Below are 25,034 nucleotides of genomic sequence, written 5' to 3' on the forward strand. Positions count from 1 at the left end.
TTCAAAGATGGAATGCTTACATGAGAAATTCTAGTATTTTTTGGTTGTAGCAAAGCAGTGCTTCCAACAATAACTCACACATTAAGTCAGAAGAATAGCTCTTGGCCCACAACTATGCTGGAGATCTGCCCCACTTGGTAAAAAATTCTTTGTCAATAATTGGGTGCCATTTCCCCTCTGGAAACCAGTTTGCTTGATGAGAAGAAAAAGGTAGCCCTAATTTAGGAACGAAAATGGTGGTGGTGCTTAGGAGACTCTTATTTTAAACAAAAGTAACTTGGAGGAAAGATGCTGTCATTTAATAATACACATGGATTAGAAGCAGAAAGCTGTCAGGGAACCAAGACAGCTACTCTCAGGGTTTATTTGTGGGCTCTACTAATGCCTGCTTCACTCAGCATTTCTGATCTATCTTTAATACATATGTCTCCTTATAACCCCAGTTTTTTACCTGCCTCTTATTTGCTGCTTGATGACCTTTCAGGTCAGTTGATTGAGTTTTCCAATTCTAAGAGAATAAAGAATCTGATTGGTTCACCCTCTTTCCAGCAGTCAGGTCTAAGTCATCAAATGTTGGGTAGTCTATGGTGCCTTCGGAATGTATGCCTGTCCCAGAAGTTGCCAAGTCATGGGCAGTGGAGAGATGGTATGGAGCTGTGGGTGAGGTAGCTATCTTCACATATTTACTATCTCTGGATTCCCCTACTTTAAGGGAGTTAGGTTTCAGAAGGATAGAGACCTTACCCAGTTACTATACTCCTTTACCTAAAACAGCATTGGAAGTATGGTTGGGTGTTCAAGAAATACTTCAATCGATGCTTGGGTTCAGTGTGACCTTGATTTCAGTTCTCTTGATCTTTAGATAAATGAATAAGCTTATCTAATGACTTGCTAATGCAGAGTGCCTGTGGCGATAATGCCTTCCAGCCCTCCCCCAGTTAAGATACTGTAAATAACCCTGTATAGTAAGTGCCCAGTGAATATTTATGTAGTGAGAAGAAGTCAAACTTTTCATTTAAAAAAAAAAAAAAAAAGTAAACATGGTGCGCCTGGGTGGCTCAGTCAGTTGAATGTCCGATTCTTGATTTTGGCTCAGGTCGTGATCTCAGGGTTGTGGGATTGAGTCCTGCTTCAGGCTCCGAGTTCATAGGGAGTCTGCTTGAGATTTTTCTCCCTCTCTCAGATAAGAGGCACCTGGGTGGCTCAGTGGGTTAAATAAGCCTCTGACTTCAGCTCTGGTCATGATCTCAGGTCCTGGCATCAAGCCTCAAGTGGGGCTCTGTGCTCAAGGGGGGACCCTGCTTCTGCCTCTCTGTTACCCTCTCAAATATATAAAATTGTTTTTAAAAAATTAAATCTTTTTAAAAAAATAAGCAAATGCCAAACCACCTCCATGGAAGCAGTGTTTTTCTTCCATGCAGATCACTCTAGTTTGTATACTTTCTCAACAAATATGACATATCATTTGTCATCTCATAGATGGAATGCTGTCTCTTTCCCCCATATATGTATAATTGTTATCTTTTTTGATTTAGGAATTGCATTAATGCTAATCTTTGAGGATTATTTTTGTTTGGCTGGTTGGTTGTTTGGTTTGGGGGTTTTGGGGTCATGATTCACTGAATATCAGAGTTAAAATATGCGTTGAGACTGTCCATTCCAAATCCTCCATTTTATGGCCTTAAATTTCAGTCTGGCAAATTCAGAGAAAACATTCCCAGTAGGAGACTGCAGCTGGGGAGGGGGTGGTGCCAGCAGCAGTTTGTGAGGCGGTAAGGAGAAAATCAGAAGAGCTGACTCTTACTTCCTACTGGAGGAAAGGATACAGCTTTTGGTGACAAGCTGCATTCTTTAGCAGTGACTTTATTTTTCCTTTACCACAAACCAGACTTGTACTATTTCCAGCCTCAGCACATTATTTAGGCACTTACCCACTGCATTGTTTTAGTTTCTGAAAATTGTATCATATTCCCTAAATTGGGTCCAACTTTTAATGCACTACCTTTCAAATAGACATGTTTACACTTTGATATGTTTGTCTTTCTTGGCTTCTACACTCCCTAAGATTAGGGCCCATTATACTTTCACAGCATTCATCATTTTATAGATGCTTTATTATATATTAGCAAAAACATTATATATTAACAAATAATTAACAGACATTATCTGTTAACAAACAACTGCTTCAGAGTTTTCACATCAGAAGGTCAGACCTTGCTTTTTATGTGACTGACCCTGTCTTTTCTCTATGCTGTCTCAGTGTATTTTGTAATCCTTTGTTCCTTTTCTGTTCTACGCCTTCCCGTGATGCTCCATTTCTTTTCCTAACACACTTTAATTTTAATTCTTTTCCTTTATTATGAATGCTTTTTTTTGGCCTTTTTTTTTTTTTTTGCATGAAGATGTGAAGAATTAAAGCATTAAGGAGAAAGATAATGTTTAAATATATTTGATTATATTTGCTTCTCTTATGAAAATTTCCCCTTTCTCAAAATTTAAATTCACAGGGCAAGTACATGTGTCTCCTGTCAACACTGAGGAAATGGTAGTTAAGATTATAAGACATTAGGGGCATCTGGGTGGTTCAGTGGGTTAAACCTCTGCCTTTGGCTCAGGTCATGATCTCAGGGTCCTGGGATCAAGCCCCACATCGGGCTCTCTGCTCATCGGGGAGCTTCCTTCCCCCTCTCTCTCTGCCTGCTGCTCTGCCTACTTGTGATTTCTCTCTCTCTGTCAAATAAATAAATAAAATATTTTTAAAAAGATTATAAGACATTAAAGTAAATGATGGAGATAAAGGGAAGGAGGGCAAGTCAGAGAAATCAGGAAGGATGGTGATGTCCTTATAGGAAGGCCCAAATAGTGAGTCCCTGTGTTAGTAGTTACTTCACGTACATTTTCTTGGTTATTCCTTACAACACTCTTAAGATAGGTATTCTGTTTTTCTGAGGTAGAATTTTAGGCCTAGAGTTACTGAGTAACTTGCCTAGGGTTGCATACCTGTTAAGTGCCAGAGCTGAGATTACATGAAATGTCCATGTTCTTTCCACTGAACTCTGTCATTAACCTTTGTAGGCATATAAATTCTGAGTTTGAGAAGGATTGTGGAAGTAAAAAAATAGTTTGATTTTGAATGTATTGAAGTTCCTATGAGATAGGTAGGTAGAAATTTAAAAGAGGCAACAAACCAGGTATTGTCACTTGGAGGAGGAGTGTGGGTTATAATTTACATTGAGTTTTCTTTTTGGTTTTGTTTAATCCAAATCATTAGCAGTTTTTTTCATAGCATGTTTACAAAATCCTGGTATGAATATATGATATGGATTATAGGAACATGAGTGCTTTGATATAAATCATTTGGTTATCCAGTAATGTTTATCAAATCCCTATGATGTACCAATACTATGAGTAAATATTATACATTGGTAAGCAAAACAGACACAGTCCCTGCCCTTATCAAGCTTATAGTCTAGTGATGAGGAAGTAGAATAATCAAATAATTATGCAGATAATCACACATCTTTTTAGCATAAGCACAAAATACCTCATGAATTATATCATAGACAGTGAGGGCAGCCAAGTGAACCACACTTGAAGGCCCCAGCATTTATGTTAATTAGCAGTTTAGTGATTTAGATGTTCATGAACTGATTCATAGTATTTTTCTAGTAAGTGTCCTTGTACATTGAAAATGATTAATTTGTAAACATTTTCAGTAAGTATTCACAATCTTATTTAGAGTTCACATTTGTGGGAGTGATGGAGGTAGGTACTATTATCAATCATGTAGAATATACTTAGCAAGAAAAAACCTGTATAATCCCAATATTATGGCATGTACACTAACTTTATTAAGTATTTAACAATTGACTAGGCGTTCCAGGAAATGTAAAGAAACAGGAATGAAAAAAAAAAAAACATTGGAGTAAATTCATGGGTGATTATTTTTAGCTATTAGTAGGTAAGATTTTTAATTGACCTTTTATTCATGTGCTGGTTCAGTGAGAAGCAAAACAAATTCTTACTGTGGATCTTACAGTCTGGTGGGGAAGACAAACATGCAAATTATAACTAAATGTAAAATTATAACAGATATGACAGATGCTGTGAAGAAAAGTTACTTGATGTATAAAATCCCATTAGAGAGGAGAATGTTAGTTAGGAAGGGTTTCTGAGATGGTAGAAGTTTAACTGAGCTCTGAAGGAAGAAAAGGCATTATTTAAGCAGAGTGGTGATGGAGGAGAGTGTTTCATGCAGAGTACAGCATGCACTGTGACTTCCTGTAGGAGAGATCCTTGCTCTCAAAAAGGAGTTGAAGGAAAACCATGAGGCTAGAAAGCAGCGAGTTGTTAGATGAGGAAGGAGGGCAGGTGGGTACCCAGACTATTCAGGGCTTTGGAAGTCTTATTAAAGACTTTGGCCTCCATCCTAAGAGCAGTGGGAAGCTATTGAATGAAGAAGGTCTTCTAGATATGTGTGATCATGGCATAGAATAGAGTCAAATCTGTTTTGAAAGGACTGCTCTAATTTCTGGACAGAGAACAAATTGAGATTTTGCTGGCTAATATTTCATACCAGGGACGAAATGGGAACTTAGACTAGAGTATTAGTAATAGATATGAAAAGAAATAAACAGATTCTGTCAGTTTTTCAGTAAAAAATTAACTCACGAGAACTTGGAAGACTAAGAGGGAGGGAGGTGTCAAGGATGTCTTCCTTACAGAACTAGAAAGATGGTCCTGTCATTCAGTGAGATAGAGAAGCCTAAATGAGGGACCATGTTCATTTTTGGACATGTTGAGTTTGAGGCACTTTGAGGACATCTGAGTTGGAACTGTCAAGTAGAGCCTATAATTTAAAAAGGATATTTAGGGGTGCCTGGGTGGTCAGTCGGTTAAGTGTCTGCCTTTTGCTCAGGTCATGATCCCTGGGTCCTGGGATTGAGCCCCATGTTGGGCTCTCTGCTAAGCAGGGAGCCTGTTCCCCCTCTCTGTCTGCCTACCTCTCTGCCTATTTGTGATCTCTGTGTCAAGTAAATAAATAAAATCTTTTTTAAAAATTTTAAAGAGATTTAGACTGGAATATCAACTTGTGAATCATTTATATTGAAGTGGTAATTTTCTTTGTCTCCGTGGACATAGTTATTAAGTGAAGGGTGTAGGACAGGAAGAGAGGCCAAGACAAAATCAGTCACATTAGTGATTCCAAATGCAGTCATATTCTGAGATACTGGGGATTAGGATTTCAACATAGGAATTTTAGGGGACACAGTTCAGCACAAAACAACATCTCTATCTTAAAAGTGTTTTTCTGTATGCTAAGTAATGTTCAAAATAATAGTTCCTTCAGGGATCTTTTAAAATTTACTTTGAGAAAAGGAATAAATCACAAGTACTGTGTAACCACCATTGTCAGAACATACCATTTTCACATAGGAGAATTTTTTTCTACAAAGAAGAATTTCTTCTTTTTTTTTAAAAAGATTTTTTTTATTTATTTATTTATTTATTTATTTATTTGACAGAGAGAGAACCAGAGATCACAAGTAGGCAGAGAGGCAGGCAGAGAGAGAGGGAGAAGCAGGTTCCCTGCTGAGCAGAGAACCTGATGTGGGGCTCGATCCCAGAACCCAGAGATCATGACCTGAGCTGAAGGCAGAGGCTTAACCAACTGAACCACCCAGGCACCCCACCAAAAAGAAGAATTTCTAATGAACGTGGCCAAATAAACTGAAAACAAAGGAGTCAATGTGGGAACTATCCATCACTCTGAACGTTATGTAGATTATTCTTCGATTTCATAGGAGGATTCACAGCACTTAGCATATAGTTGTAATCATAGCTCTGATTTACTATGGCAAAAGAATACAAATCAAAATCAGCAAAGGAAAAAGGATCATGAGTCCATAGGAAACAGGCACAAGTTTCCAAGAATCCTCTCATAGTGGAGTCACACAGGATACACTTGATTTCCCCAGCATTGAGTTGTGCCAGTATGTGTCAAGGGTTGTCTTACCAGGGGACCCAAAAATACCGAGTAGGCACCCATTGCCTAGGGCATACTAAAATTCCAGACTCCCAGAAGGGAAGCAGGTGTTCAGCATAAATCATATTATTTAGACAGTGTTTAGGTAGTGAGCCATCAATTAGGAAATGGTGAGAACTGTCCTAGAATCCAAATCTCTTAAAAATTGGCTTTTTTAATATCCATATCTTATCTTCCATTCACTGTCTTCCAGCTGACTTTAGAAGATTCCATTTTGCTACCTAGAAAATACCATTGGATCTCTAGTCTGTAAATAGTAACTCATATAACAAGCCATTTTAACAAGTATGATGGAAATTAAAGTAAGGTGGACGTGTTAAACAGAACAGTGAGGCCATATCCATCTTTAAAATATCAGCAATTCTTAAGTCATTTCATTCCCTCTATAGCTTTCTGAAAAGGTATATGAATTGAAATTAGTATGTTGAATCATTTAAAATATCTTGGTAGTGCTTAGAGGGTTCCTTTGGTTTAACAAAAAATACCAAAGAAAATACATCCATAATATATATAATTAAAAGATAGGGTTTTTTTTTATTTTTTAGGGGTTTTATTTTTAATATCTATTAATATGTTTCTTCATTAAGTAGAGCTTTCCTTTTCTATTCTTTCTTCTCTGTACACAAATGAACCATAAGACCAAGGAAATATAGCCTCTTAAAGTACATGCTTAGAGATTATTACCTCTAAAACAAATTCTTTGTTTGTAGTAGGTATGTTCAAGGATTTTGGGAGACCCTTATTACCCATAGTCTTGTACCAGTTTTTCCAGTGTGACTTCATATGTGTCATCTTGTGCCACACTAGTCAGATGGACTGGGACTGAGAAGCAGGAGGGTAGCCTCATCTGGAAGTGGTAACCCAAGGGTTGAAAAACTCCAGTCTGGCAAGAGTCATAACAGAGGTCAAAGAATTTGTATTCAGGGACAAGCCAGAGAGCCAGGGACAATAGCTGTTAGCTTAAAGTCTGCAAACCAGAGTCACTGGTGGTGGGGAGAAAACAAATGGTTAGAATAACGTGGAAATGTTGACATTTATAAGGCTCTTTGTTATCTTATGATTGTATCATCACCCTGTAAAGTGGTGCTATTATCTTTATTCAAAGATAGAGACTGCTAAAGATATTAACAGTGACCATAGTAAGTAACAGACTCCAGTCTTGTAATTTAATTTTTTACGTTAAAAGTCCCATATTCTTGGGGCACCTGGGTGGCTCAGTAGGTTAAAGCCTCTACCCTCAGTTCAGGTCATGATCCCAGGGTCCTGGGATCGAGACCCGCATCAGGCTCTCTGCTCAGCAGGGAGCCTGCTTCCTCCTCTCTCTATCTGCCTGCCTCTCTGCCTACTTGTGATCTCTGTCTGTCAAATAAATAAATAAAATCTTAAAAAAAAAAAGTCCCATATTCTTGGATAGCAGTGTTTTAAAAACTGTGTTCTGTTGATCTCTGTGATTCTGCAAACATGCCCCAGGTAAGGGGGTAGAATAGGGATCCTCCTCCCTCCTAGGTCACATTCCATTCCAACCCCATTCCACTACTATAGCTCAGTTTTAAATATTGTAATTATAAATAAGATTACTCTGAACAAGATAGTTCTGTTGTTCAAAAAACCCGTTGGATTAGTAGGCCATGTTACCTCTTTAGACCAGGTAGTTTAAGAAAGTGATACCAGAGAACAGAAATCCCAAAGTGAAAATGAGGAGAAACTGCCCTCTACTAGCAAAATTTGACCTCTGAACTTTAGTAACCTTACTGAAGTAGCCCTCAGTAGTTTGAATCAAAGGACAGATGGGAAGTTATGATTAGACTTTGGAGTTTATTTTTCTGTCAGTTATAGCATCTGTTTTATAGGGGCAGTTTAGGATGGATTTGATATTCTTTGAAATTCTTAAATTCTAGAAGTCACTGAAATTAAACCTTTATCACAGATGATAAACCTTTATAGAACCATTTATGAAATATGCCGTGTTTTGTGGTTCTTAAAATGTCATTTCTGTGTACTATTCTTCAAATATAAATGGACACAAGCCAAATCATTTAACTTGCAGAGTCTCCTTGCTATCCGGCAACCAGGAATGCTATAGTAGAAATTACTGACTTAAAAGGGAGACCAAAATTCTGATTTTGAGAATAAAAATATATATATATATTATATATATATATAATATATACATATATATAAAATGAGAAAGTTGGTCTTAGATGAATTCTAAGATTCATTTTTTAACTTTTACCTACCTCTCTCTGCATAGTCCAGTCCATTTCTTAAATATTGAGATATTATTCCATAGTCATATAATAGTAGAGCTGCAATAATAGCTAACGTTTATTTAATGAGGTGTTTTTTTTTTTTTTTTTAAGATTTTTATTTGAGAGAGAGAGTATGATAAGGGATGGGCAAGCAGAGAAAGAGGGACAGGCGGACTCCCATGACCCTGAGATCATGACCTGAGCCAAAATCAAGAGTCGGACACTTAACTGACTGAGCCATCCAGGCGCCTCTTAATGAACTTGTTCATGTGTATCTCGTACTGTACTAGGGACAACACTTGGACTTCCCAGTTTATTCTTACAGTGCTCCTAGTACTTTACACATGAAGAAACTGAGGTTCAGAGAGATTAAAAAAACATGGGGAGAGTTTTAATATTTATTTAGAGTAGGTTCAACATGGAGCTTGAATTCCTCACCCCAAGATCAAGAGCCACATGCTCTACCAACTGAGCAGCCATGTGCCGTGTGTACAGGGTCTTATAGCTAGTAAGTTGTGGAGTTTTTTGATTTAAACATAAAACTTTTCTACATTGAAAGTTTGCCTACTAGGTTTAAAAACTTTGAAGAGGTATATAAACCAAAGATACAACAGTCATATATATGATCATTAATGACCAAAGGGTCATATAAGTTTTTTGTTTTTTTTAAAGATTTTATTTATTTATTTGACAGAGATCACAAGTAGGGCAGAGAAGCAGGCAGAGAGAGAGGAGGAGGCAGGCCCCCTGCTGAGCAGAGAGCCCAATGTGGGGCTCGATCCCAGAACCCTGAGATCATGACCTGAGCTGAAGGCAGAGGCTTAACCCACTGAGCCACCCAGGTGCCCCGGGTCATATAAGTTTTATATGCACTATAAAACCTGCTCAATAGTTATTTTTCTAGTGTATAAACTAGGGTTTTAAGATTTTTTTTTTTTTAATTTATTTGACAGATCACAAGTAGGCAGAGAGGCAGGCAGAGAGAGACAGGAGGAGGAGGCAGGCTCCCTGCTGAGCAGAGAGCCCGATGCGGGACTCGATCCCAGGACCCTGAGATCATGACCTGAGCCGAAGGCAGAGGCTTTAACCTCTGAGCCACCCAGGCGCCCCTAAACTAGGGTTTTAATATACATGTTGCATGTAACAGATTCTGAATTTGAGCTACAAACTGAAAATTTTTGTAGGTACAAGGGGCGCCTGGGTGGCTCAGTGGGTTAAAGCCTCTGCCTTCGGCTCAGGTCATGATCCCAGGGTCCTGGGATCGAGCCCCGCATCGGGCTCTCTGCTCCGCGGAGGGCCTGCTTCCTCCTCTCTCTCTGCCTGCCTCCCTGCCTGCTTGTGATCTCTCTCTCTCTGTCAAATGAATAAATAAAATCTTTAAAAAAAGAGAGAGAAAAGAAAATTTTTGTAGGTACAAAACTTTTAAAAGGAAGTATGCATTTTAAAAAATGTTTATAAAGCAAAAATTGCCTGTGCTCATAGTGCTACAGATACACAGGGCTGAAAGCTTTCAAGCCATAATAGAGAAATATAGTCAGTTTGGTACTTAACTTTCCTGGAAAAGCTAGAAGAATTCAGTCTTTTTTTCATATGACTGCACAGGTTAACTGAAGTTACACTGTAGTCTGTATAATATTCCTATTTCTCGTATAGGTACGCAACACTTATGTAATTAAGCTGAGGCTAGAGACTGACAGTATTGGGTGGTAGGGAGGAGGATTGGGAAGGCTTCATTTCATTATCGACAACCTGCTGGACAAGGTATAATTTGGACCAGTGGACTTCAGAGAAAGGTAGGAGGGATAGCAAGAGCAAAGGCAGTAAGATGGAAAGGCATGGAACTTAGAGGAAACAGCTTAGTTTCCTGCAACAATAGATAATAGCTCTTTGAATGCGATATTAGTAGTTGTAATACCTATACTCATTTAACTTCCTGCCACTTCAAGGTTGACTATTCTTCATTTAAGCCTTATAGCAACCCTAATAGGTAGAATCTAGTCCAGCTGGGTTAAACAGCTTAAATGAGGTTTCTCTGTTAAGTGGAGGTAAGTGACTTGAGCTAAGGTTATCTGGATCAAAGAGCCATAATTTTAATAATATGGTATCATCTTTCTATGTAATATGCATTAAATGAATATTTAGATATAGCATATACTTCTGATAAGCATTCACATCATGACGTAGAAGTATGAAAGTACTTAAGTAACATTAATGATTTGATGTTGGAAATTCAGAACACATGAGACTTTTAACTACTGGCATTTTATTTGCACCAGAGGATATACTCTTGATTACTTGATAAAGGATTTACTGGGTTTTGAGATCTTTAATTAAACATTTGTTCTAAATCTCAGAAAAGGAATATTTAAAGTCCTTTTTGGAGGGTATTTATTTAAATTCAGTTAATTAACATATAGTGTGTTATTAGTTTCAGAGGTAGAGTTCAGTGATTCATCAGTCTTTTTTTTGATTCATCAGTCTTATATAATACCCAGTGCTCATTACATCTTATGTCCTCCTTAATGTCCGTCTAGTTACCCCACTCTCTTACCCCCCTACCCACCAGCAACCCTCAGTTGGTTTCTGATGATTGAGTCTCTTTCTGAAGATTAAGAGGATTTGTCTCCCTCTCTGATTTTGTCTTGTTTTCCCCCCCTTCCCCTATGATCCTCTGTTTTGTTTTTTTATTTCAGAATTTATTATGTTCAATTAACCAACATATAGCACATCATTAGTTTTTGATGTAGTGTTCAGCAATTCAGTAGTTGCATATAACACCCAGTGCTCATCACTCTGTTTTAATTCCACATATGAATGAGATCATATGATGATTGTCTTTCTCTGATTTTCTTATTTCACTTAGCATAGTATCCTCTAGTTCCATTCACATTGTTGCAAATGGCAAGATTTCATTTTTTTGATAGCTGAGTAGTATTCCATTGTGTATATATATAGAGAGAGAGAAATATTTGAAGTCTAATGCTGTTCTGCCTTTGATAAACTCTGCTGTCAAAAAGTAGTATTTATGAATAAGGCTAGTTTAAAGGGACAGAGTGGTATGTTAGGAGACTGTGGAAAAGTCTCATTTTTCCTTGAATTGAGTATCTGAGCCTAACTTATATGTATCTGAAACTTCCCCTAAAATTTCTCTTTGGAAAGGATATTTATATTTGAGCCCTTATAAAGTTTCTCATTATGGGTGCTCTCAATTATTTTCCATACAAAAGCCATTAATTCGAAGCAGCTTCAGTTGATGTTCTGGGTAATTAATGGAGGTTATTTACATCGCCTAAAAACTTATATTTTCCATTTGGGAGGAAGGGTGGCCTCATTTGGCTCACTTGTCATATCCATATATGTATCCAAAAGCTTAAAAGGAATTTTACAAAAAGGTTATTGTGATAATATCCAGCCTTTCCAAATAAATTTAAGGTTGTCTATGTGGGGGAAAATGTTTACAAATAGGAGTCTGTAACGACCACTTTTAACATAAATAATGATATACAGGGACTATAGAGCTCCGTTGAAAACAGAATACAGCCTACAAAGAATATTGAATACAGTCCATTTTATTTATGTGTATTATTCCTGATAGACCAATAGATAAATTACTGTATTTGTGTATCAGGAACAGTATATTGGGGATATGTGGCTTTCATGTGGAAATACTTCACACAGCATTCCATGTGAGTTTTTCAGTGAACATTGTGTTTTTATCCCTTTTTTAAAGATTTTAGTTACTTGAGAGAGAGCAAGCATGAGTGGGGGGCAGAGGGAAAGGAAGAAGCAATCTCCCCACTGAGCAGAGAACCTGATGTGGGGCTTGATCTCAGGATCCTAGGATCATGACCTGAGCTGTAGACAGATCCTTAACCGACTGAGCCACCCAGGCACCCCTGTTTTTATCCTTTATATCTTGGTTAGGTATGCTAAAGTTAAGGCAGAGTAAAACAATCTCATAGTACTGCACACTAGCCCAACCAACCTCTCCGAGGTCCCCTCTCACCCACTAAGCCAAAGAAAGAAGAAACAAGGAAAACATTACCCCCAGAAAATAGCTGTTTAAAAAATAATTATTTTCTCTGTTTTTTTAAATTTAGGAACAAGTTCCAGTTCCGGTCTATCATCCAACACCTAGCCAGACTCGCCTAGCAACTCAGCTGACTGAAGAGGAACAAATTAGGATAGCTCAAAGAATAGGCCTTATACAACATCTGCCTAAAGGAGTTTATGACCCTGGAAGGGATGGATCAGAAAAAAAGATCCGGGAGTAAGTTTTAATAAATTTATACATGTTTCAAAGGTCTATCTCCAGAGATTTGCTTTTGAAAATATTCTCCTGCATATTAGAAGTTGGATATTTAATATAATCAGTTTATGCAAAAGAATTTTGGGATACAACAATTAAGAATTTTCAATAAAAAATAGCTAAGAAATGGTGTGAATTTCTGACCATTTTATATATTGTGTCCATGTGGATGACAGTTGATGTCAGTTAAAATGATTCACCTGCGTGAGTGTGCTGGTGGCCTTGGGAAAGCAATTTGGCAATATGTCAAGGACCTTCTCAGGTCTGTACCCTTTGAGACAGAGATCTGTCCTAAAATGTGTATCTCACTCCAACTCCTGGAGCTTTATACACAAGATATTCACCATGGTTTTATTTAGAGTAGAACTAGGTTAAGTAGATTTTGGCATAGGAGTACTCTGGTAGATTATGCAGCTATTAAAATAAAGGAGTTTTAGTGATGAGGAAAATCTTATATCTATTTTTAATTTGAGGAATAATTTAACTAAGACAGGTGAGTTGAATATGATATTTTACTTTTGGGAAGTTTTTGTCCTAAGAGCTCATTGTCTGAGAATTCCTAATGAGGACATTAGGTTGAGAATGGTCTTGCCAACAAAGACATAATCTAATTTACTATGTTGATGCTTGGCTATTTGAGCCATAGCACCATTTAGTGTTAGTACATAAGATAATAACTTGTCCTGAATACTGACTTCTGAAATACTATGTCATTGGGTTACTTCTTAAACCTGTAGAATTCCGTGAACTTGAAACTAGGGTTAATAAAGAGATCTTTAGGTATAGCATCCCAGTAAGTAGACTGAAATTAGTGGTGGTTTTTACATATAGTTATTAAAATGAAAACTATCTTACTCCTGGGCTTACACCAAAAACTGAGTTCACATGAATTTAATCTGATGGCTTCCCACCTGAAGCATCACATTCTTCTTCAGGTGTCTTCTATAATATGTCGCTGTTTTGTAAGTACAGTTCTAGGAATGGACTTGATCCCCAGGTGGTCAGTCCATTTCTCTTTGCTCTGTTGATAGCTGTCAAAATTGTGCAGATTTCCAGGGGACCAAAATAAGAGATTGTTGGATTAATGCTCCTTAGAAAAAAATCAGTTTGCATGCTTTGGTAGGATGACAGGCAAGCCATTTTCATCTGTTCAGATGAACACAGTCTTTGTAATGGGATTTTAAAGAGTATTCTAGATAGATCACTTCTCTAAAAATGTTTTCTGATTTCTCTCCCTCACCCCCAACAGGTGTGTTATCTGTATGATGGACTTTGTTTATGGGGACCCGATTCGATTTCTGCCGTGCATGCACATCTATCACCTGGACTGTATAGATGACTGGTTGATGAGATCCTTCACGTGCCCCTCTTGCATGGAGCCGGTTGATGCAGCACTGCTTTCGTCCTACGAGACTAATTGAGCCAGGGTCTCTGGTCTGACTTCAAGTGAACCATCATATTTGGTGGTTTTGATCTTTTGTCACTGAGCCCAAAGAGCCAGGGATTAGGAATTAAGATCATGCACAAAAGTTTCCTAAAAATTCCCGAATGGCTGCAGATGTTGGGGGAAAAAAATACGTGATATTTTAGAAATTTAGGGGGAAAAGTAGGATGGTATTTTTATGTAAAGCCTTGACCCAGTGTTTAAAAATATAATTGTATTTAGATCTTGTTATGCTCCAGTACATAGGAATTGTGTAAAGTGTTACAGCAGCTGTATATGTTTCAATTGTGTGTGTTGAAGATTAGGAAAAAGATAGTGGTTGTTTTTCCTAAATGAAATAACTCTCTTTTTCCCCCCACCCAAATTCTTTTCTGAAGTTGCTGGCATTTGGGTCAAGGTTTTATTAAAAGCTACATTTTATAACACTGGCACAAAAAAAGTAGTTTTAAGCTTGTTTGCACAGTTCTTTTTTTCCATTGGAAATGGAATTCATTGCCTTAGGTCTTTTTAAATAGTGTATTATCGTTGGGGCTGGCTCTATGCTTGAAAACCAGTTTATTTATAACCTGTTGTAAGTGCTATATCTGTTTGCAGTTAGGAAATGCAGAATTCAAAGTGATCTCCTAGCTTGTAAGCAAACTGAGATGCACTATCCCTTTTCTAAAAAAACTGAGTTAACGTCAAGAAACCAACTCTAGTAAAGTGGGGTTTAATATTACCCTTTCCTATGTGTTTTATCTAATTATTTTGATTGTTAATATGGTAATTAAAAGTCAAGGTAAATTTTAAATATTAAGATTTCTGATTTATTGAGCTCGAATTATGCCACCATGCTTATGTAAAATGAAAGTGGCACCATGGTGAAACTGAGAAAAGTTGCTCAGTTGTAATAGTTTTGATTTATTCTTGTGACCTCCTTCCCTTACTGTCTTGAACCATAGCAAAAGGATACTGCATCTCTTATTGTAGTGCTGAGGTTATTGAAGTTACATAAAACACATCTCAGTCTCTGTTTCTTGGAAAGGAAAGTCCTGCTGGCTGACTGACAAGTAAGCAGGGAGAATTAAGATAAACATATTTCATGTTTTGCACACAAATGCAGAATTTGTATAACCACATGACTTCATAGTTGTGATCTCAAAGAGGGAATTTCTCCTTTTTCTTGCAGTTAATGTAAGAGCACTCTAAATCTCTAAGCTTCTGAAGTGTTAGAGGTAGAGATGGTCTAGTAACGATGTAGTTTGTAATGTTTTATCCATTTAGCATGTGTTTATTTTTCCTTATGTACTCAAAGGTGACTTATTTGTTCAGCTCAGTGATATTACAACTAAGAATCATTCAGTAGCAAAAGGAGAAGCAATCTCAATCTAACAAACCAGAAATGTTTCTTATTTTATATTGAGTTGAATATTTGACTCTAACACTTTTCTACATACAAAACACAAGTATCTTGAGGGTTCTTCATAATTGCATTTTAGAGGAATTAAGTATGCCATAAGTACTTCTTAAAGAGTTGACATTAGAATGTAGTATCCATATGTTGGTTAATTTTCTTATGAGCCCCATGACGGAAGGACTTAAAGATGAATTTGAGAAAATTGAAAAATTAGATTATCAGGTTCTGTTAAATTGTTACATGTATCTTGCTTAAGTTTTTGTTCATTAATTTATATCCACCCAATTACATAAAGCAAATTTGGAGGAAAACCTGAAGTTGTGCAATATTTTCGGTGATAATTTTTTTTATCCTTGTGTTTTCTACTTATACATGATGTCTGTATCATCAAGTATTATTATCAGACTTTCCTTTTTTCTAGATTGTTAAAATTGGTAAGTGAACTTTAAAAAAAAATCATCTTATGTTGCTGTTAGTCTTTATTGCAAGGCTTTTTTTGCAGGAGTTTGGCAGTAATATTGAAGGAACTAGTATTGAGCTGAAAAAAAATTTTAAGGTACTTTGTATTCTTTAATTTTGATTTCCATACACCATGTTAAGAACTATCAATTTTGGCTTTTACTAAATTAAATAAAGTTATAATACAGTTATAAAGGGCTACAGTTAGAGTTGATTACATAAGAATATTCCCCAAATTTTAAACAATGTATAAATTTAATCTCTAGTTCTGTAAACTTTTTGGGAAGATTTTTTTATGGTGTGGTATTTAATACCATCTAATCATAAATTTAGAAGCTTGATAGCTTCAAATTTTCTGAAGCTAAATTATAGGTGCAACTTTTAGATTTGGGCAAGATGTGTTCAAGGTTGGCTGTAGGATTTGAAATATATGAAAAGCCTGACCAGGAAATAGTAAAAGAATCTTTTAAGTGTAAACCCAACAAGTTGAAATACTTTGGTTCACAAAAACTTTTTCCATTCTCTGAGTGTTCTTTATAGGGAATTTCTTAAACCAGGAGAACATTCCCCCTACTACTGGTGTCCCCTGTGTAATATAAGCCAGTATGATTTTATAGAATACAGTGAGCATTGTGTTAACATTCTTTTCATACAAAGCTTCATCATAAGGAAGCATGCATTTTACAAAAGGAGTGACAGTAGTCAAAAGCAGACCTGCTTATACTCCTTGAGACTAAAATGGTAAACAATAAAGAAGGTAAGTTTCTTCGACAGGATTCCAAAATGTAGGCAGTTGGGTGGTTACCCCTGCTTAAAGGCATTGCCTAGCAGTTTCTAGAGCCAACTGATGATACTTGCAGCCACTGTAGTAACCTCAACTAATTTTGTAAGCCTTTAATTTTGAAATTAGTGGACATCAGAAAAGTTGGATTGGTTAGTATTTCAAGTACTTTTAAATTTACTTACTGAATGTAAAAATCATCTACTCTTTTCCTGGATGGGAGAAAGTCAGAGAAGATAGTTTAAAATCCCTCCTTCTGTACCCTCTTTACAGCTCCCCTGCACTAATCTTACACTCAGCTACACTTCCCCTAAGACACAGGCTGTTCAGAATGTCTCCATCATGGGAAGCATGGGCTTAAGAGCCATCAGCATCCTGAGCTGTTCTTCCTGACTGTGTTATATTAACCCTTTGGGGACTTAGTTGAATTCCTTCTAATTTCTTCCAAGTCTCAGTTCCTAAATATTTGGCCACTGAGGTTTCATTTCCATAAATTTCATGCCTTTTCTAATCATGAAGGCTGTGTTCCTGCTCCCTTCAGAAATGAATCCATAAGTACTAGGCTAGCCTGCCTGTTTAAAGACTGGATTTACCCATTCATGTATTTAAATACATTTTTTCCCTTCAAGATGTACACAAAACCTAGGTGCTTATTAATAAATGCTTGTTAAATAAAGTATAGAGTAAAAATGTCCAACTATTAAATTTTCATTGTTGCATTGAATGTAATTACTGATTGACCTACTACTATTAAATGAGAATTTCCTGAGAGCCATTAAAAATGGTCTCTGAAAAATTTTTTTTCTCAGTTCTGTAGGTGAAAACATGTATTTGCCTATGGTTAGGCAGTGATTTAATGCTCACAATTCAGATTTATGGCTTTCATGTGGTAATTCAAGTGAAATATAAGGATTTAATGGAGTAACTATAAATGTTTGATTGTATAATATAAACATTTTAAAATAGTACTTTTTCTGAGTGGTTTGAAAGATATAGCAAGTTAATTTTAGGTACTGAAGGAACGTTAAGTGGGCTATTTATTTAGCTCTGTACATTAAGAATTATTTTTACTAGAGAAAAAGAACCTCTTTTTTAAGCTCCTAGGAGTTACATTACAACACATTAAGGTTTATATTAAAATGACATACAGATGTTAATAAATTGTGTGAGGCACATGTATTTTGGCAATATTAACTTAAATATACTTTGTAATTTGTTTTCTGAGAGCCTGTGGGTCTAAAAACATCCCACAAAAAATGATTAGCCCACTTAATTCTACCCAGTCCTTCTATAAATCATATAGTGGTTGTTTAAAAAAATAACTGCATGACTGAGTGCTCACTGATTATTCAGAGGTTGATTGTCCAGATACAAATATCCAGACTTTGCTTTTCCATTTTACCTTTTGCTATTTCCTTACTCTTTAGCTTGGAAACAGAAAATCCACAAGTCCCTCTTCAACCCATTTCCTGATCCATAAAATTTTTGTTAGGGGCTTCAGCAAAACTGTACAAAAAGGATTTGGATTTATCTGCATGTTTTAATTATCCACATTGTTCTTGTTTGCTTTATCACTCTGAGCAACAGGCATTGGCTCAGGACAACAGCTGGATCCATCTGATTTATGTTGCTGACAGACTAAAACCATTTACTGTTTTCATAAAGTTTTCAAGGCAACTTTAGGAAAGATACTAACACTCCTTCACGTTTTTTTTTCCTTGAGAAGAGCTACTGTCCACTGGAAGATTTAGTCATCTTTGGATGCCTCCATAGAAAGTTTACTTTTCTCTGCCTATGAATGAAGCAGCATTATCAATAAGGTATAGACTTTAAGCATCTAAAACTGATTGGGATCAAAGGAGGAGTGGCACCTGTATGGTTTGGACCCCTTCTATAACATCAGTGTTTATAGGCTCCAGATTTCTTGTCCATGAGAAAAAGAAGTTGAAAAAGGTAACTGAGGGTTTGCCTCAAGAGTCTGGTCCTATGGGTGAACTCTGAATGCTTGTAAGATTTGTTGGCTTTGCAAAAATGAGCCCAGCTTTTCTCAGGGAGGCCTCATAATAGTTCACTTTGTCATTTAGGATCCAGAACCAAGTCTTAAACATTGTGTGAATTGGGAAGACTGGATTATGCTATCAAAGACATTGAGATTCGCCTCCAGCACTGGTCCATTCTAGAGGTATGGAAATAGGCTACACTCTGCCAATTCTAGAACCATGCCACACAGACAGAATGCTCCATGTGTTCGAAGCAAAGGATTTCTGGTGTTTGAGCCATTAGCCAGTACCTTTTCCGTCCTTAATAGTGGCCCAGAGGTCAATATAAGTCAGATCCAACATTAAACTGATAATTTTACAGTTTGAAAAGTAGTTCAGCAAAGCATGGGGTTTAGAATTCAGCTGCCTGGCTTAAAAACTTTCTGCTGCATATCTTTGTGATCTTAGGCAAGTTATTTAACCTGTGTCTCAGTTTTCTCATCTGTAATAGTCCCTACTTCATATAGTTATGAGAATCACATACATGTAAAGTGCTTAGACTAGCAAGAGGTAAATAGTGAGCACTTAATATTAGCTGTTTTTCCACCCACAGCATGTAGTATCTGGTGTTCTGAATGATTTGCTAATGATGTGAGGAAAAATAAAACCCAGTCCATTTATATGTGAGGTGTTAGCTGTGATGTAGCTGATTAAACTCTGTCAGCTTTTAGAAGTCCAGAGCAATCTTTAGTAATTGTCTTCCCAAAGGAAGGGCTCTGTTATATTTTGTCACTTTACAGTAGGCTTTATATACTAGAAGCAATTCATACATTCCTCATTTAGAAATGGATTTTTCAAGCCCCAAAATGAGGTTCCTTGTTTACGGACTTAATCTGTTGGGCCGTGATGAACTTTGCACTAGATTTCAAAAGAGCTCATGCTAACCAAAGCAAAAAAAAAAAAAAAAAAAGTCATTTTCCAACCTTAGAAAGCTGCATCTAAGATTGTATGTATGAGAAGTTCCCATTTTTCTTGGTTTTCAGAATCTAAGCACCTCTCATTTACTAGTGAATTCGTTTGATGGTGCTAAAGACGTAAGGAAACAGTTGTTGAAAGGCTCACTGTTAGGCTTTAAATTTGAAGCAAAGGAAAAGACTGTCTAGTCCACATCATCTTAGAAGAAATAAACTTGGGAGTAGCTCCAGAGAAAAGCCCCTCTGGGTTTCTTTTTCTCCATGATTCAAGCACTCAGCAGGCTGAGGCTTTCTGAAAACCTCCTGGTGCTGTTCTTCAGTTGCTGGAACTCTTCCACCTGGGCCTCAGCCAAGTCTTCTGTTGGCATTGGCCTTTGAGGGTCCTGGCTTTGGTGTCAGGTTATGACTTTTTGCTGTGAATGACGAAAGCTGTCTTGGAAACACTCCCATTCTGACTTGAGAGAGAGATAAGGATTAGGGAATCCTGCCAACACATGGGAGAGCTGATAGGGACCAGCACACTGCCGGCAGCCACCCTGTGAGTCTAAGGGCCTGTGACCAGTGAGAGGCAGAGGTAGACTTTCCTTTGTTGAGGTTCTGTTTAGATCATGTTACACAGTTGCTACTTCCTTATGGTGGAGTTCCTCTGTGTAATGGGGTTTTAGACTTTATCCAAATGAAGATGATTTGCTCTCCAAGTGTGCTAGGCTACTATAGAGGCCTTTGATTGAGAAAGCCTATAATTTCTGGTTGAGTTGCTTAGGTATATAAGGCTTTGGCAAAATGTAGGGAGGTGTCTGTTTCTTGTCTTATTTTGGATATGAAAATCCAAAAATATAATTGACCAGAGTCAGAATCAGAACCACTGACAGCAGGAAATAGCCTTAATCTAGTGCAAATTACTAATTTTTTGAGCGGGTCCATAACTTCCCCAAGGTTACTATGAAAATTAGTAATAAAGCAGGGACTACAAATTCAGGTCTCCTTACTTCTAGGCCAGAATTCTCCACCTGATAGTTGCCTCTCCAGGGCATATGTGCTGGAAAGCTCTGTACTATTAAGAGAATTAACAGCCAGAAATGGCTAAAAGAAGATAGAACAAGAAGCCCAAGACATAATTTTCACCTTCAATGCTTCCACACAAGGATATGATGTTAGACACCTGACATTTTCACCCAATTTCACAAACATGTTTTTAATAGACTATCTCAAGCTTCAGGGGGGATAAAGGAGACAAAACCCACTGATTGCTCTTACCAGCCAGACTGTAGCTGTGACAAGATAGAGGTAAGGTGACATCGGCTAATTAATGAAGCCCAGCAGGAAATCAGTAATAACATTGACAAGGAAACCATCCTGGCATAAATTTTTTAAAAAATAAAAGTGCCTATAATGAATGTTTAAAGAAAAATTTTTTGCTAACTGCAATTTTGCAAGCTGTGCTTGGTATATCCTGTGTGCTGTTTTTTTTTGTGTGTTTTTGTTTTTTTTTAATACAGCAGTAGGTATTAGCTTTCCAATATGTGAAGGAACCACAGAAGGCCACCCTTATTCAGCAGCCTGGTTCTAGTCATTCCTCTCACCCTGTCCTGCCCAACAACCTACAAAGAGGCTGGTCTCCCAGAATCCAGGCTTTAGAGAGCAAGCATATAGAGGGCTTGCTGTTGGTAGAGAGCATTCTTAGGTGTAGTCTAATAAAATGAGAAAAATTTTTAATAGCATTTATGCCCTAAGTGCAAAAGAGGATCTTGATTGAGGGTTTCCTGCTTTGTTTTCCTAATGAGAATATTGCTTTACTTAAAACCTGTGACTTCACAGAGAGCTAGTTGAAAATGTTAATAGATTAATCTACCCAGCCCATGACAAATTCAGAAGTTTGCTAAAAATCCAGCAATGCTGGAAGATTGGAAAAGTTGTTTGTGGTTCTTTCCTTACAGAAATTGCATTCATGTATTTTAGGAGTCACATTTCACAGATGCATATTTACTATGTACATGATTTTTTTCCTTCAGGGAAATAGTATGCTGTCATTAGGCTGTGAATGGTAAGCTTGGTGTCTGGCCACTGAACTTGAGTTTTCACTGTAACAGTCCCAGAGTTTGGAAATTCAGATGCTTTTAGGGACAGAAGGGTAATGTAAGTGTTTAGAGTAGCTACCCAGCTCCAACTGATTGTTGCCTTATTGTCTTAAAGGGATGAGCCCAATGTCGCCAGATTAGATTTTCTTCTTAAATAAGAGTCCAGAAACCAGATTTATTTGTGAAATCTCCCCATTTTAAATGTTAACTTACTTTAAAAACATTTAAGGCATCATGTTGTCTAAATAAAACATACCTGGGCCATATGGCTTCTGATCAGACTTTCTGCCTTGCCCAAGAATTCAAGCAACACATTTTACTGAAATAGATGTTGCATGATCTCTTAAGTATATATTTTATTACTTAAATATCTCCTTTCTCTTAAATGAAAAATCTAAAACATACACAACAGGCCAGGAATAACCATTCTAAGAAAAATGCTGTCAGTAAATAAAATGTACCTCATAGTGAAGTACAAAAGAATCTTGTTTTGTAAATTATTCCTAGTTTTAGTGTGGCATACAGTGAGGATGTGGACTGGTGTCTGAGAACCTTCCCCCACAAACTTCTTGACGTTGGCACAGAAAGGGCCACACAGCCCCCCTTCTGTGAGGCCTCAGCAACTCCCATTCCTTACCAGCAGATTGACTTTTTTCTTTTTCCTATGGAAGAACTCACATGTCTTTTTAGTGAAGTAATTTCCATTCAATTTTGTTTTAAATTGGATAGTGACTAAGGGAGTGGAAATGAAGGTTAAGAAGTAAGGTAGTGGGTGTCAGTGTGCAACCTCTACATCCAACCCTCAGAAGCCCTGATGGCCCTTCTGGCCCTGGAAGTGGAGACATTGCTGAATTTTGAAAAGTATCATAAATAGGTTTACCTCCAGACCAGTGTGGGTTAAAACAAAGATTTACAGGTGGTGGTGTTTGTTTTTTTAGCCAACTGTGATCCCATTAATATATTTCTAAGGAAAATGTAAACTGTTCATACATTCTCTTAAACATCACAGTGAAAAACAAGTACCCGTATGTGTAATAGGGCAGGCAGAGGGCTCTACCTGCTCTGTCCTTGGTAAAGGCCCTTGGCCACACTGGTGAAAATGCCAGCTTCCCTTCTGCATGGATACCTATGTCATGCCATCCCTGGAGCACCGGTGGACCCCAAAGGTAGGGCAGGGGGAGGGGATCTTTTTGAAATGTTTCCAGGAGCTCTGTCCAGCTGTCTCTGTCTTCCAGCCTGGGAGTGCTGCGTAAAACTACAAGGACACTGATGAGACCATGGATCTGTTGCCATTTTCTAGAGAAGACTTGGCTTGGAGTATGGCTGCCTGGATTCTAAAATGTGTCCTTGACTCCATGGAGTAATTCTTGTAGTTTTGCCTGGAAAAGACCAGAGAATCAGGCATATAAAGCTGCTCTAAGGAGTGCTTTTCCTTCGATCTGAACTGTAAGAAACTACCAGGCCAAGGAAGATTTTCAGATGCTTAAAACTCTGTCCAAAGAAAGAGTTGGGCCTTGTCCAGTAGAGAGAAACAGAAAGGCTGTGTAGCCCCTCACCTTGGTATTGTACCCTGTGGACCCACTCTTACTCCTGTTGAGTCACCAAGCTTTCGGGAATGATTTTAAGAAATAAATCCATGGGGCTAGAAGGCAGGAGACCCAGGTCTTCCTACCAGGCCAGTAGTTAGCTTGTGGTATGACCCTGGGTAATTCACTCCCTGTTTCTGGGATTCCAGTCCTTACTGGCAAATTGAAGAAGCCTCCCTATACCAGGGGAGAATTGGGTTCCCAGGGACACAGGTCCAGCCTCTGGACTGCCCTAATGTCTTTACCAGCATGCATGCTCCCTCTCTGCTGCCTGTGCTCCTTCCCCCCCAAGCCAAGGTGATCTGAGCTCCGGGTGGTGGGGGGGTGGGGCGGGGGGCATAAAGGACAGACCACGCTAACCACGCCTTACTTGGCAGTTTCCAAGAGTTTGACAGCCTCTTCGTTTCTGCCTTGCTCCATGAACAGTAGGGCCAGCTCCAGCAGGGCGTTTGGGATCAAGTAGTGGTCATATTTAATCTTCTTTTCACTATGGGACAGAGAAGGACATGGCTTACAGTCTCTGCCCTTGAGATATTCTTCAGAGTCTTCCCGAGCCATCCCCGAGTGGGAGGATCTAATCCATGCCTTCAGATGGGGTTTCCAGATAATGAATCCTAGTTGGGGAAGGCTCCCACTACATAGCCATAGAAAGAAAGGCTTCTGATCCACAGGAGAGCCTTCCAGTCTTCTGCACCTAGGGCCCCAGTTCCCTGACAATTTATGGTTCATCCTATGTCCTTACCCCATGCCCACCTCTGTCCCCAACCCCCTTTGTCCAGGTTAAATGTTTTACTAAATTAGAAAGTCGACTGTCCCTAGACTGGCCCTTCTGACCCACCCTCCATGCTGCCCCAGAGATACTCTTTTAAAACCTAAATCTGCCCTGCTCAATATCCTTCCTGATCTTTTCTGTCTACAAGATAAAGTTCAGCCTTGTAAGCAAAACATCCAGGCCCTTTTCAGTCTAGCCCCCCTGATTTCATCTGTAACCTTTTCTTCTATAACTTCATCCAGGGAGGAAAAGACCTAATCACTCTAACCCCAACCTTAGGTCTTTTTCCTGTGTCTGGGCATTTGTACATGTTCAACCTACTCCACTTAAAACTCCTGCTTTCCTTTCTCTGCCTGATAAACTTCCCAGTTAAAATGGCATCCCTGGAAAGCCTTTCTTGGTATCTTGCATTATGTTCAAGTCCCTCCTCAAGAGCACCTGCTGTCCTCCCTACTTTTCCTGTAACACAGCCCTGATCATACCAGATTGTGTTGCCTATAGCTGTCTGTAACAGTTGTGCTCCTCAAGGGTGGAACTGAATTACAAACTCGAGGAGGCACTATTCACCTGAAACTTCAGCGTGGATGGACTCCTGTAGTTGGCAATCTGATGGCCCCAGGGAATGAGGTCTGAATGATCTGTGCCCAGCAAGGATCCTGGCACAGAACAGACACTGGTACAAGTGTAGTGAATGTGGGCAGGCTAGGGTCAAGCTATGGAGCGCATGTGAGAAAGGAGAGAACCTGCCAATTCTGCCCAGGAGACATGGGCCCAGCAGAAGGCCACCTGGAGTGGGAGCAGCTGCAGAGGCACTTACTTGGAAGAGATGCTCCTGAAATTCTCCTCAGCTTCCTGGACACGGCCCAGGTATTTCAGACAGAGGCCTTTCAGCAGCTTCACCAAGCACTCATCATCCACTGAGTACTCATTCTCTAAGAATAAGGGAAGAAGACAGGCTTAT

General features: G+C 38.2%; 2 protein-coding genes across 13 annotated transcripts in view; one reads left to right on the plus strand and one right to left on the minus strand.

Annotated features, from left to right (window-relative positions):
* RNF11 (ring finger protein 11) overlaps window positions 1–16,098 on the plus strand; it is a 40,545-nt gene extending 24,447 nt beyond the window's left edge. Inside the window, exons 2-3 of the mRNA XM_032844101.1 lie at window positions 12,396–12,565; window positions 13,854–16,098. Of these exons, the coding sequence (XP_032699992.1) occupies window positions 12,396–12,565; window positions 13,854–14,025 (342 nt within the window). The 3' untranslated portion in view covers window positions 14,026–16,098. The remainder of the gene's footprint in view (window positions 1–12,395; window positions 12,566–13,853) is intronic.
* A 6,546-nt stretch (window positions 16,099–22,644) lies between these two features.
* Window positions 22,645–25,034, minus strand: part of TTC39A (tetratricopeptide repeat domain 39A) — a 48,556-nt gene continuing 46,166 nt past the window's right edge. For 11 of the 12 annotated variants that reach the window (XM_032844144.1, XM_032844137.1, XM_032844136.1 and 8 more), the window contains exons 16-18: window positions 24,891–25,005; window positions 23,672–23,788; window positions 22,971–23,094 (exon numbers count right to left, since the gene is read on the minus strand). In XM_032844144.1, coding sequence (XP_032700035.1) covers window positions 22,971–23,094; window positions 23,672–23,788; window positions 24,891–25,005 — 356 coding nt within the window. Of the gene's footprint in view, window positions 23,095–23,671; window positions 23,789–24,890; window positions 25,006–25,034 lie in introns of all 12 variants that reach the window. The other variant, XM_032844133.1, reaches the window with a different exon arrangement.

Source organism: Lontra canadensis, unplaced genomic scaffold, assembly GCF_010015895.1.
Source record: "Lontra canadensis isolate GAN:19392208 unplaced genomic scaffold, GSC_riverotter_1.0 scaffold148, whole genome shotgun sequence".
In the NCBI taxonomy this organism is placed as follows: Eukaryota; Metazoa; Chordata; class Mammalia; order Carnivora; family Mustelidae; genus Lontra; species Lontra canadensis.